General features: G+C 39.0%; 2 protein-coding genes across 7 annotated transcripts; both read right to left on the bottom strand.

Annotated features, from left to right (window-relative positions):
- Positions 1–702: 702 nt before the first annotated feature.
- Positions 703–9235, bottom strand: napepld (N-acyl phosphatidylethanolamine phospholipase D). 6 transcript variants are annotated; one of them, XM_004083029.5, is made up of 10 exons: positions 8979–9235; positions 4343–4421; positions 3576–3680; positions 3314–3454; positions 2995–3219; positions 2811–2914; positions 2565–2730; positions 2231–2379; positions 2008–2122; positions 703–958 (listed from the first exon to the last, which is right to left on the bottom strand). In XM_004083029.5, the coding sequence occupies exons 1-10, from the start codon at positions 9089–9091 to the stop codon at positions 827–829; spliced, it is 1329 nt and encodes a 442-aa protein (XP_004083077.1). In that variant the 5' UTR covers positions 9092–9235; the 3' UTR covers positions 703–826. The 6 variants fall into 6 exon arrangements, with proteins under 6 accessions (XP_004083077.1, XP_078798359.1, XP_020569666.1 ...); XM_078942233.1 differs by having other exon boundaries at positions 703–929; positions 2995–3237; XM_020714007.3 differs by having other exon boundaries at positions 2995–3237.
- Positions 9236–10235: 1000 nt separating this feature from the next.
- Positions 10236–13724, bottom strand: yeats4 (YEATS domain containing 4). The gene is made up of 7 exons (XM_004083030.5): positions 13066–13724; positions 11678–11797; positions 11510–11576; positions 11334–11428; positions 11070–11159; positions 10894–10981; positions 10236–10785 (listed from the first exon to the last, which is right to left on the bottom strand). Exons 1-7 carry the CDS (start codon positions 13114–13116, stop codon positions 10616–10618), a joined length of 681 nt encoding a protein of 226 aa, XP_004083078.1. The 5' UTR covers positions 13117–13724; the 3' UTR covers positions 10236–10615.
- Between the last annotated feature and the right edge of the window lie 49 nt (positions 13725–13773).

The following is a 13773-nucleotide window of genomic DNA, read 5'->3' on the forward strand; positions in this document are numbered from 1 at the left end:
AGGGGGACATTCTGGGGAACAAATGTGAATTCTTTTCTTTAGGGCTTCATTCAGTTAAGGTCAGTTCAATTTGTGTCCAAAAGTTTAACCTGTTTTAGCTACTGGGACTTGTGGAAATGCTGGTTCTGCACTCATTCAAAAGTTTTTATGGATTCATGTAAACATTTCTTTCAGCAAATGTTTTTTTTTTACTGAACCTAAACTTTTTTTTTAAGTAAAACCAGTCCGTCTTTATAGATCAAGACTTTCTGTAATATTCTTAGCACAATTTTAGATCACTGATCTTTACTTCCTGCTACAGATAATCACTTTTTATTTCTGGGGCTTATTTTAAAATAGCAAAAATGTTCTCTGTGAATGATATGTTCCACTATAAAAAAACTAATTTCTGAGACTCCTTATTCATGTAGGACTAAACTTCCAATCCAACCGCTGGTGTCTAATTTCACCAAAATAACAATTCATATTGAAATATATTTTTTTTATTATAGTTTTTGTCAATGAATGACTTGATTTATAGTCAAATGCCCAAAGGTGAAACTTCAACAAAACTGACCTTTTAAAATAAAAGTTAGTCCAGAAATGTTGCAGACACTGCCATCTAGTGTTCGTCTGTTGTAACGTCACAGTTTTAGGAGAAGTGAAGAGGGGGGTTTCTTTGGATGCACCTTTGAGGTTTTGTGGAGAAAGAACTCACAAATATACTGATTATATTTTATTTGGCATAAGCCGAGTTCTTGAGTACAATCTTGAATACGTCCATTTGGATGTGGTGAACATTCTTTGTGTGCTTTCTTCAGAGTCCGCCGTCACAGATGCAAAGGCATCAGTCGAACACGTCTCCCTCATCTGCAGCTATAAGCCGAGACTCCCCATGATTCAATGTGAAAAAAGACTCTGGTTTCAGTCCTTTCCGTTCCAGGGCCTCCCTGAGAAGAACAGGTGGCTCCAGGTAGAACTAGATCAAGCAGGAGACACATTTTATTTTGAAAACTTCCAAAACAGGAAGCATGAACTTCTAACCTCATTCAGATTTAAATTTTACGATGATTCTCAGAACATTGTGTTTGGACTGTGATGCAGGAGTGTGTGCGGCTCGTATTGTCCTATAGTTTCAAACAATGTCACCTTTGATGTGTTGCTGCTGGAACGGCGCCCCAGCCTGTTAACCTCGCTCACCTGCTACATTAAAGCCACGCTTGTTGCTGAAAACAGCACCAACTCATTCAGTGAGTTTGCCCCCCCCCAAGCATGGCGGTCACTTGAAACCATTTAAACCACTTTACTGCAAATAGAAGCACTTCATTTCCAATGCATGACTTCCACTTATTACATTACACACCACCATATTGCTCCATTCTAAACGCTCAGATGCAGAGAAATAAAGAAGGTTAAGTACATGTTTGGGTTCTGTTATTCTAAAAATAGGGGTTTGGGGGAGAAAGTGAACAAAAAGTAATATTTTCCATTTAAACATAAAAGAATCAGCCGTTTCTTAGTGTGACAAAACATTAGCTCTAACAATCGGTTCAACTGATATTTGGAGAAAAGAGAAAAGGAAAGTTTATTTGGATCATGAAGAAAAATAATTTGTTTGTCATAAAATAAATCTAACAGATGTTGGGTTTCCTCTGTGTTCTCAGCTGTAATGTTCAATTAATTACCAAAATATGATTTAAAATTGGGTTTTGCTTTCTAGCGATTAATTTTAGAGCAAATGTATGGCTAACTGCTTCCATTTATTCCATTGTTTTCATCAGCTCAAAATTTCGAGAATTGTCTCAAATATGTGTTAAAAAAAACAGCAGAAATGTGTTACATTTATATTTTTCTCATTAAAAAACAACCACAAGATGATCAATAATTCCTCCCGTAAGCCTAATTTGGACTTTAGCATTCGCTTGTTTTCTAAAGTGCCTGTTGATGTGTGTACGGTAATTTTAACCTGAAGCACTTAAAGCAGTCAGACCTAACAGTGAGGTGGAGGTTTTTAGCTGTATGTATTACCTCATTGGCCAGGGCGAATGTTCCCCAGTGTATCGCTACAGACCGTTTGGCCTGAACGTCCTGATGAATTTCAACCGCCTCCTCTGGATCCACATGCTGTCCCTGCATCACATCTCTAAAACATAAAAAAAACATGACGAATGTCCTGCAGCATGTTCAGGAGGGTCTTCACTGAAATAAAGACAGGAGTGAGACAGAAATGAAATGCATCGGCGCCATGTACCTGGGCTTGTATGCTCCGATGGGGATCGCTGCAAGGTCAAAAGGTCCAAAACGGCGTCCAATCTCCTGGAAGGACGAACAGTAGCCGGTATCTCCAGCAAAGAAGAATCGATGGTCGGGGCCCAGAACAGACCAGCTGCTCCACAAAGTCTAAAAGACAGATTATATCAATTTATCTGAAAATGTTTATTATTTAAACAAGTTTATCAGCACATCTACTATTAGTTTCTCTTGTGTTTTCCTTTTCTGCATACTAATCAGTGTGGTTTTGCAACAGAAGCAATAAAAGAATAAATGCCAAATTTGAAGCATGAATTTGCAAATAGAACAACAACCTTGTTGTCGTCCCACGGTGTGCGCTTGCTCCAGTGCTGCGAGGGGGTGCACACAAACGTGACGTCGTCGTGACCGGGGACGCAGTTCTCCTCCCACCAGTCCAGCTCAATCACATTTTCACAGCCCGTCTTTGCCAACCAGTCCATCAAACCCAGGGGCACGAACCTGCAAAGCACACAGAACACACACCTTACGGATGATGCACGAGGCTAGAGCAGCTGAAGCTGAGGTCAGAGCGCGCGTACCAGCGTAAATCCCCTCCAAAGCGTGCGTTGAGACTCGCCACAGAGCCCACATCCAGATGATCGTAATGAGAATGACTGATGACCACTGCATCGATCCTTGGCAGCTGTTTTCACAAGTAGACAATGCAAATCAGACGGTGAAGAAATATATGATACATGTAAAAAAAAAAAGAAAAGCACCAACCTGTTCCACGGTGCAGGGGGGGCCCCTGTACCGTTTGGGCCCCATAAACTGGAGCGGAGACGCTCTCTGGCTGAAGACTGGATCTGTCAGAATAGTCAGCCCGTCCATTTCAACCAGAACCGTTGCATGGCCCAGCCAGGTGACTCTCATTCCTGGATGAGAGTCTGAAGGTTGTGGGTTTTGAACAAAGTATGGCTCCATCACCGGGAGCGCACAATCCAGGGCCTGTGGGACAAAATGATGCTTTATGGAGACCAGATGCAGGCTTGCTTCAAGGCTATTTGAGGAAGCGGTTTGAGTTGTAGAAATAGCTTCTTACTTCTTTACTTGTTGGCACATCAGAATGATTTTTGTCCAAAAACAGGAACCTGAACAGCATGGAGTGGGAGGGGAAGCGCCATGTCGGCCAGGGGTTAATCCAGCGACCGTGTTTGTCCTGGGCCGATTTTGTCACTTCCTCCTGATATCAGAACAAAGAAAACGATTAGAATCCTTTATTACTATAAAGCCAAAAACAAAACAACGCTCAGAAGTCAAAAGTATCTGAAGCAGGTTGAAATAAAAGTTAGAGAGATTCTGACCTCTAGGCGATAGTCTAAACGAAAGCTCTTGCGAGAAGAGCTACGCTTCCTCTGGCTCTGAGGATTGATGTCTCCACCTTCTGCACCCTGAGGAACTCCGCCCGCCTGCAAAACAATCACAGAAAAATGCAGGAATAGTTAGATCTGGGTTGTGATGTAACCTTCCATACCAAGGCTGTGAAGCACGTGCCGAATTAGGAAAGGGGTGTTTCTGCGATGTGTGTATCGATGGTGGCTTCATTTGAATGATGACATCCGAAGCCGTGGCTGAACCACGTAACTGTTTCAGGGAGTGGTTCGGATGTAAACGCCTCAGGCTGTTTGATGGAGAACACGGTCATTGTTCATGAGCACTGAAGTTTGTGCGGCCACTGGATGACCAACAAGAGCAAATGAAGCTTCAAGAAGCTTCATTTGCTCTTGTTATGTTGTGAAATGAAACAACTAGCTGAAAGGCTTCATGAAGCTTTATCTGCCCAAAAATTCAAATCCATGAATTTTAATGTTATTTTCAGGCAAAAAAGTAAACTTTCATCCAGTTTTTGTCGTAAGAATTCCCAATTTTAATCGTAGAGGTTCCACCTATGTTTAGTTTAAATCACTGGTTGTTCATTAATAGATTTTCACACAAAAAAATAGTTTTTAAATAAAGTATTGAAACATAAATTGACATGTATAAATGGAATCCAAACTCAAACCTGTGAATTGAAACTGCAGCGATTCAGTATTGATGCGTTTTGGCAACACTCCACAGAAACCATCATTACCTCTACGAGGCTTTTTCTCTCCTCGGGCGCCGCTCCCTCTGAAGGCGCAGACTTCTCCATGAGTCTCCCACCTCCACACCTTGCATGGAAATGCAAAAGAAATAAAAAAAATTTAAAAAAAACAGCTGCACGCTCTGCACAAACACTCTGTTATTTCCCCCACATAGCAACTGTTATTTCCCCCACATAGCAACAGCTGATAATAATTTCACACAAATGCCAACAGGTCAGTGAGCTGGCAGTTAGACCGCTGGAGTTTGCATGAAAGAACTGATAACAATCACATCAGCTTCTCTACAATAAAGGGTTTTGTTTGAGGCTGAGCAGACCAGCTGTTATTCAGATCCAGCTTTATCTCAACTTTCTGGTGGACAACAATTAAAGCACAAGTTGTCCAATAACTCTGACGGTTGTTATTCTTGTGCAACGCTGAACAGGAAGCAGCAATTGTGTAGACGCATTGCTGAAATGAAGTCTTTTTTTTTTTCCATCTGAGACAAAATTATTTAGAAATGAAAATTTTCAGGTCAATTTAGTCCTTGTGGAAAAAGCATGAGCACTTGCAAAACTTTATTGTAGATTAACATGCAACAAAAAAAAGAAATTAAAGCCACAAGCTGCATCATAAGCTGACCTCGCCCTCACCGCCCCCTTTTGACCCGCCCTCACTGGCTGAGTGGCTGTTACATACCCCTCAATGTCCCCTCTGCCTCTGCCACCCGGGTCAGAGCTGCATGTGAAAAAGTCCTTTAGAAAAAAATGTTTTTTTTTGTTGGTTTTATCTCCATAGCAACCATTTTAGTTGTTGCTCACCTGGAGATGACAGGTGGAGATGTCACTTTTAGAAGAATTAGCAAAAGTCGGTTTTTTAGATTTCTCCAAGGATGGATAGATTGACTGATGGACGGACAAATAGAAGGGGTGCAGAAAAACTTGCGATGTGCGATATTGGTGATCAATATTGTGATATCCCATAACCAAATCAACAACTAATGCATCATTTCAATTTCACTGCAACAGTTTTATTTAATTCAAGATAAGTGAAATTAAACTCTAAATGACCCTCGTCTACATAGGAGGCAGGCATCTACGATAATATAAAAAAAAAATCAATTGGTAAACAATGTGAATGGGTCCATCTGATTGGTCTAATGCTCCATAGATTCCATATGTTACCCTTTATTGAGCAGACCAGCTGTTATTCAGATCCAGCTTTATCTCAACTTTCTGGTGGACAACAATTAAAGCACAAATTGTCCAATAACTCTGACGGTTGTTATTCTTGTGCAACGCTGAACAGGAAGATTCCATATGTTACCCTTTATTTATTGTTACCCTTTATGTGTGCTGGGCGGGGGGCAGTGCAGGCAGAGACTTGAAGAGGCTTAACAAACTGGTTAGGAGGGCTGGCTCTGTCCTGGGCTGCACACTTGAGTCCATCGAGGAGGTGGCGGACAGGAGGATGTTAGCTAAGCTGACATCCATCATGGATAACCCCTCCCACCCCCTACACCAAACTGTAGAGGCGCTGACCAGCTCCTTCAGCACGAGACTGTTGCACCCTCAGTGTAAGAAGGAGCGCTACCGCAGGTCATTCCTCCCCACAGCCATCAGACTGTACAACACCGTGTCAAAGTGACGCTCCACGGTCCCAGGGGTGTTTTTCTGTTTAGTCATTGATTCATTTACTTTTATTGTAGTTGTTGTTTTTCAATTTTAAATTGTTTCTTGTTCCTGAACAGTTGTTTGTTTTTGTTCTTGGTGTGAACTTCATTAGTTATTTCTGTATTTTGAAAAAATTTGTAATGTTTTTTTACAGTTTACATGTTTTGCAGACCGCATGTTTTTTACACTTTTGCAGCTGTATTTATTTAATATTACTTTATTTAATAAGAATCTCATTTTTGATAATAATTTTTCATAATAATTTTAGTAATATTTTTAATTATCTAATATAAATGTCATTTGTGATGTCCTTTATTGATGTTATATTATATAGATTATTTCTGAATGTCGTGTTGGTGCCACAGATAAATGAAATTTCCCCATTGTGGGATTAATAAAGTCATCTATCTATCTATCTATCTATCTATCTATCTATCTATCTATCTATCTATCTATCTATCTATCTATCTATCTATCTATCTATCTATCTATCTATATGATTTATGAGATTGTTTAAGCATGTGTTTAAACATTTAAAGTAACTGTTTACGCAGTCTGTTGTGACACAGGTTGTCAGGGTTCTGACTTTTTCCGTAATAAAGAGAAGAACCCAACAGGAGATGAGAACTTTTGCTAGACTTCTGCAGAAGGAGAATCGGTCTGTGACAGCGCGAACTGTCACAGAGGAGTTCTGCCTTCTCAGTGTATCCAGTCTGGTTTTATTGGTGGCCAGGGTTGATAACATAAAAGTAGGTCATTCAATAAAGCAGTACAGGAACATCATATTCTTGTATAATCAGAACTTTTCAGATAATTGTTTTCTTACTGAAAGATAGAACTTAGACAACCATATCATGGTGATAATAGCGTGCAAGCAAATGATAATTACATAACACTAACACAGGTATTGCACCGGCTGATTTCGCGATAACAATAAATATCAAATATTGTGCAAGCCTAACAGGTAGATACACCTTTATTGTCTGTGTTTACAATGAGATTAAAAGAAGTCACCTTATCAGTGCAAAAAAGATACCATGTATATATACTATAAAACAAATTAAAGGATCACTCAATACAATACTACCTGTACTCTAATGCAGTGTTTTTCAACCAGTGTGCCGCGGCACACTAGTGTGCCGTGGGAGATGGTCAAGTGTGCCGTGGGGAATTGCCCTCATTAACTGAAAAATTAAACATTTCCCATCTCCAGGATTTCAGCTCTCTGTTCATCCAAACAGGCCCTGATAAAACACTGAGGAGTTAGGAATATAAAAGATCGAAAAAATACTTTTTCTTTGCGTTTATTTTATTTTATTAAAGACATTTTGATAAGAATGACGTACCGCGATTCAGCTGCAACTCCGGCTGTATTTTGGAAAAGTCCCGCCCCTTTAACTGTCTCCACCAATCATTCTTGGGGAGCTTAATCACATGTCATCAGTCTGACCAATCAGAAGTGGTTAAAGTCTTCACTTCCTTGTCCTGATTTAGCTCGTAAAGTCGCTCAGTTCTAACATAAATACCAGCTAAAGCTCGTCTTTATCGGTGCAGCTTTCCACAGAATCCGGTATCAGACCGTGGAACAAGTGAACAAAACAAGGAAGCTCAGAGACGCGATCTCCGCCGGCCGTTTAATGCACTACATCTCCCATGATGCATTGGGTTGTGAGAGTGACAGCGCTCAAGGAGATCTGTTGTTAAACGTCTTGAAATCAACGAACACACATCGAACTGTTTTTACATCTTCTAAGTTAACTTTTATTGCATCTTTTAGAAAACAACAGCTGCAGTTTCCAGCTTTTTCTGCAACAATTATCTAAAAAATGCATGTGAGATTGTGGAGGGACTGTAGATCAATACAGACTATGAGTTTCTCCTTTTTTTTTTTTTTTTAATTTTTGGATCCTGGTGTGCCGCGGGATTTTTTTTAAGGTTAAAGTGTGCCGTGGCTCAGAAAAGGTTGAAAAACACTGCTCTAATGTATAGGCTGCATCCTTATCTATAGTTTATGTGTCTCCACTCAGTTTAATGCTTTTCTATGGTGGGAACTCCGTCCATTAAAGCATGCTGATGATGCACTGAAGCTCACGAATGGACTTCACACACAGACACTGGGGTGACAATGGGGCTGCAATGTGTGGATGACTAATGTTTGTGCAGCCACTGGCGCGCGCTCACATAAATAAACAACACAAGCACGTGCCAGCATATGTCTACAACAGATGAAGAAGGTCTTATGTGAGCCGGAGAAGCATCTGATGTCGCGTTTGCACAACATGCGAGTTCAAACACGTTCTTATCAGAGTCCGTCTTACCTGGCTATCTGATGATGGGAATAATAATAAAAAGAGGGCTAGCAAATATGAACGAAAACAAGCTATTGATTCAACATGATTTTAAAAGTAGCGGCCAAAGTGAGAACGGACACCCGTGAAATGCAACTCACCTGAAAGTGGAACGAAATGCCAAACGGAAGAGAGGTTTTCTTCTATGCTAGGTCGTTGTTTTAAAGCAGTTTGGGTTTTATTTGGAGAGGTAAAGCGGCCGCGAGTGTTTCTAGTCCCTGTTACATCACTGCGGCGCGCGCGCGCTGCGAATGCTACGGCGAATGTGAGGCCACCGACGGCGGCGGCGGGAACAATGGCTGCGGGAAGGGTCAATGCGACCCACCGCTGCTGCGGGGAGTTTAAATCGCGGAGATTCGTCACTCGATATCAGCAGCTTGGATTCTGTGACGTCGACGTAAATGCCTCGGTCACGTGACAACATAAGTTACTGAAGGGGAGTTTCAGAATAATAGCAACCACAACATTTTTCCTTAAAAAATAAAACATTTAAAACTCAACAACTGGTCGAACTGGTTTGTTAGTCATTTACAACCTTACTCTCTGACTAACAAAATAGTCAAATAAATAATAGCATCGATAAAATTATTGTAATAACGTCATGAACCCTAGACATGACCCACCTGAAGGAGCTCTGGAGAGAACGGATCCCTACAAGACTCAGAAACTTCAGTCGGTTAAACTTATTTTTACAAACAAATAAGAGCTGCACAGACTTGAAGAGCACAGAGTCCATTCTAACTTCGTGTGCATTAGCATGATCTGTTCACAAATCTATTTATGAACTGGCATTAAACAAAAAAAAGTTACATGTGAACAAAAACTGCTTTCCGGACAGAAGTGCTCTATAGAGCTTCCTGTGTGACGCTTTCAAAGACTGTCGGAAATCCAAGTGACAAATTTGTCAAGTTTTAAATACAACTTTAAAGTTAAATGTCGCAGGGCATACTTGACTTTAATTGATAATAATTATATTTAATGGATCTAATGTGGCATCTGTGTACTGTATGCATTAATGTAAAAAAAAAGTCTATGATAATGCGTAATTACACTGTCAAGAAGATAACATCATTTTCTAAAATCACATTTATTACTTCATATCTGAAACAGGTTTAATCAACTTGTGTTTTGCATCTTTTATTGCAGCAATCAGTTATTTTCTAATGCTAGCAATAAATCAAATCAAAGATTTTCAACTTATTGTTTTAACTAAAAGACGCTAAAATTCACTACACAACAGATTGCACTTTCACATTTTTAAAGCTTGCTTAACCCTTGTGCTATCCTATGGGGTCAAAATGACCAATGACGTGTTCTCCCTACCATGACAAAGGTGGATAAAGGTGGAGAGAATTTTAATGTAATCCAAGGACACCAATGAAGATCACAAATTATTGAAGAAAAAAGGTTCAGCACACTGTCTAGTGGGTCTAGATGACCCAACTCCCAATGGTAAAGTGCCTATGGTAGCACCAGGGTTAAACTGTTTGTGGAAGAAATTTTCTAGAAACCCAACTAAACTTTCTCCAGAGAGAAGATATCTTAGTTTCTATTTTGTGTAAATAAGGACAGTAATGTAAACAATCTGAAGTAGTTGGGCATTTTTCATCTAAATCTTAACACAGCAGTTAAATTGACAATATTTGGTTCTGCTACAACTAAAATAAATGTAACTGTTTGAAGAGCATAACTATATATTTAAACAGATGTATCCCTCTTTTTTCCTTTAAAAACCTCCATTTCCTTCACATTTCCTTAACAAGTCTACTTAATTGCATGTATAACTCTAATCCTTTGTCTTCATTGGAACTTTTTTTAAAGTCAAACATGTTAATCTGTTGTAAACATCAAAGTCACAAGAAAAAGTGGGGGAAACATCGTAGAAAGAAGTTCATTTTATAAAAAACCTGTCATAAAAAAGAAATACAGACAAAAAACAAGTTTGTGTTGCAAATGTTCTTTTCCTTAAGCATAAAATACAAAAATATTAAGAAATGTAAATTTGTCATTCCACTTCCTAGTCAGGATGTTTAGAAAAAAAACAAGAAATCCAAATTTGCCTCAAGCTAAATGTCCACATTTGATGAATCTGCAGATAAGTTCTTCCAACATAATTAATCTAATTATGGCAACAGACTATATTTAATGTGTAAAAGTTAAACTACTAGCGCATAGAATATTTACAAAACAAGCCACAAACATTTAACCACAGAGAACAGAAAAAGTAATATTTTGCTGCTAAAAAGTTTTAGTGAATTTGTCAGTGTTCTTTGTGGTCCCCATCTTCCTCCAGTTTTCTGATCTCCGTCTTGAGGTGGTTTATGTTTTCTCGACTGGCTTTCAGTTTGTCTTTTAACTCTGCGATTTCCTGGCTCGTCCTCTTCTTGGCTGCTTCCAGTTTCTCCTTAGTTCTCTGCTCTAGCTCACCAACTGCAGAAGCACATTGAAAAGGCTTAAACGTCAACTCATAACTCATTGTGAGTCACACTGCAAAAAACAAACTCCTTCATCCTCAGTGCAGAAGATGCAAATACTCACACTCAGTCTCATGTTTATAGGCTCCCAAGGTGAGTTGTCTTGATGAAGTTAGCAGCTGTTGCATCATAGCTGTAGGATCCTGAAAAATCTGGGAAGTACAAAACAAAATCTATAAAAAATGTGCTTTTATTTCCTATTTGGTTTAGTAATAACGTGCCACATGTCAGCCAGTGTACCATTTCATCATAGAATTCAGAGACAACCGTCTTCTTGGGCATGGCACTGGAATCCGACTGGAAGAGCTTCAGCAGATGGTACAGAGTCACCTTAAAACACAAATACAAAAGAAAGAAACTTTATTGACAAACCACTTCCACTGCATTGCTTTTACTGGCATTACATGGAGTAAAAGAAGTTCCAGACTAAAGTCTGACCAGTATGACATTCAATGTGGAATCGGGTCACAAAAAGATTTGAATCCACTCTTTGAATCCACTTACTGGTCTCTCATTGGGATCTATGAAGAAGATCTTGATGATGATCTCAAACTCCCCCCAGCCGGTCTCTGTGATCTCATACGGAGGCTTAGTGACCACTGGATAAGAAAAAAAGAAAAATCAAAGTTGGAAAAAAAAACAATCACAACCCATGGAAGGTTTAGATTCAATCAGCTCACCTCTTAGTGGGTTTCCATAGCTCTCGTGAAGCTTGAACTGGATCTTTTTCACATACGCCGACATATCCTGACCCAAAAATTAAATGTTTAATATTTTTGTGTGTATGGTGTGTAAATAAACTCATAAATGCAGTCTCTACACACAGATATCCAAGTAGAATCACATACCTCGTTCCTGTAAGGCTTCACATAAACAGTCCACTGATGCGTGTGTCCATCATCCTCTCTCTTCTTCCCAAAGTAGTGGGCAACATTCCCAAACACTATTGGCTTCACTATCGTCACTCCCTGCATTAACACAAATCAAAAACAAAGATTTTGATACACAAAAATGAACAACACTGCATCAGAGGAAAACCTCATCTTGGTGTCTGTATCGCTTTAAGACAGTCTCGTGAAAGTGCTGCGCCAAACTGTGTTTATGAGAAAATGAACTGTAATGGTTTGTAATTTATAGTGTCTATTGGATTTTTCGTATGCCTGTCCTCGCCTAATTTAACTTCTGACGTCACGGTTCATTCCAAATAAAAGTTTCACCAATCTGCAATCTTTTTGATATTTTGACAGCAAATACAAATATTTATTTTCTCTTTTAAGTGTATTTAAATTTATTTACTGTTAGTTTTTGAATATGTGTCCATTCTGTTTCAAATAACTAAACATTTTATTTTATTGTAGGTGATGTGTTGGGTCTGCTCACAGAGCTATCTTACATCAATAAGAGGACTTCACTAATGCTGAGGTACTATAGAGCTCTAAATTTTTCAAAAATAGTTGATTACAAAAAAAAAAATTGGTTAGTGTGACTTTGTAATATTGTTTGTAAAAAATCATAGTTCTTTAACAAGTTTCTTACTAAACATTTCCTTTTGGCTCTCAGTTCCTGACAAGCAGATGGAGAACGATCGTCAAAGATCATCATGTTTGTTGAAGATGAGGGGATGAAGGGAGATTCCTGAGCTTTTTGAACCTTCATTCTTCTACTAAGAACCACACCTTGGAGCAAAGACGCAACAAAAGCCTTTGGTCCTCAACAAAATGAGGGTTTAGTCTGTTATTCTGTACGATCGAACAGTGAAGTTAAATAATTACATGCATATGTTTTTAAAAAACAAACAAACTTTAGAATAGAAAAACTTGTTATATTTAACATACCACTTCATTTCTGCATTACACAATAAGGTTTAATACTAAATATGCACACTTCTACGAAAATACTTAATAAGCAAACAAATGCAGTTTAAGAGATAAGATCTTGAGGAATCGACTAGCAATTTAATCAAGATACAATATTATTCCACAAGTTGATGATGGATTAACAAAATGCACGGTTTCCCATCTATTTTTTATTTTTATAATTTACCTGCAGGGATTTTAGAATTACTGCAGAGGCGGAGCAACATCGCTGTGCCAATGCAATTTGGCTAATAATGTTTCATTTCACTTCTGGAGGTACATCTCATCACGAGCTTTCATCTTTAACTAAACTTTGTTAAATTAATCCCAATTCCCAGTCTTCTGATTTTTTACAGATACACTACAGGTTCTGCAGTTACCTTTACACGCCCTCCCGAATCTGGACCGAATTCCGTCATTGTTTTGAACATAGTCTCCGGGAAAAAAATAATAAGGAACTTAATGAAACACAAACTTAAACGTTAAGACTCAGAATGGGCTTTCTCTTTAGCAAACGCAGCCATTTAAAGACTAAATTTGTTGTAAATCCACCGCTCGGGGACGGCGAGCCACACAAAAACCGGAAGTTCAGCCAGCCTTGTAATCATTCCGACCGAAAACATAGAAGCGCATTGGTTCCGAATAAAAAAATGCGCGAATGACTTTACCTTTATTTGTGAAAAAAAGAACACAACAAAAAAGTGGTATTAAAGACGCAAAATACTCAAAAACCCATGACGCTTCTCTGTTGTACAAACTTTTGTCAAAGTACTTATGTCTGCGCTTAAACTGTTCCCAGTCTGCATAGATTCAGGTTTTGCAGTCACCTTTCCTCGCCCTCCTGAATGAATTCTGACACAGTTTTGAACATATTATCCCGTGAAAAGAAAAGGGGTGATCTCAAACACAAAAATAAACGCGTCGACACTCAAATTGTGCTTTCACTTTAGCAAACGCAGCCATTTAAAGTAAAAAATTCGGATAAAACCACGGCTCGAGCACCGGAAGTGGAGCCGACCGTTTATTCGATCCGCTTGACATTAAGTTTCAATAAAATTGGTTCCGGGAAAGATATGTGAAAAAAAGGT

This window comes from Oryzias latipes, chromosome 23, assembly GCF_053564925.1.
Source record: "Oryzias latipes strain Hd-rR chromosome 23, Olatipes_Hd-rR_3.1".
Taxonomy (NCBI): Eukaryota; Metazoa; Chordata; class Actinopteri; order Beloniformes; family Adrianichthyidae; genus Oryzias; species Oryzias latipes.

What these genes read in the sequence shown, in the direction of transcription:
- napepld (XM_020714007.3), bottom strand. Translation starts at nt 9,091, where the DNA reads ATGGACTCTGTGCTCTTCAAGTCTGTGCAGCTCTTATTTGTTTGTAAA. An exon ending in AGAGAAAAAGCCTCGTAGAG is followed by an intron (nt 3,681 to 4,342) that starts GTAATGATGGTT and finishes ATTGTTTTGCAG; the next exon opens with GCGGGCGGAGTTCCTCAGGG. An exon ending in CCCCCTGCACCGTGGAACAG is followed by an intron (nt 2,915 to 2,994) that starts GTTGGTGCTTTT and finishes TTGTGAAAACAG; the next exon opens with CTGCCAAGGATCGATGCAGT.
- yeats4 (XM_004083030.5), bottom strand. Translation starts at nt 13,116, where the DNA reads ATGTTCAAAACAATGACGGAATTCGGTCCAGATTCGGGAGGGCGTGTA. An exon ending in TAGATCCCAATGAGAGACCA is followed by an intron (nt 11,160 to 11,333) that starts GTAAGTGGATTC and finishes TTGTGTTTTAAG; the next exon opens with GTGACTCTGTACCATCTGCT. An exon ending in CTATAAACATGAGACTGAGT is followed by an intron (nt 10,786 to 10,893) that starts GTGAGTATTTGC and finishes GTGCTTCTGCAG; the next exon opens with TTGGTGAGCTAGAGCAGAGA.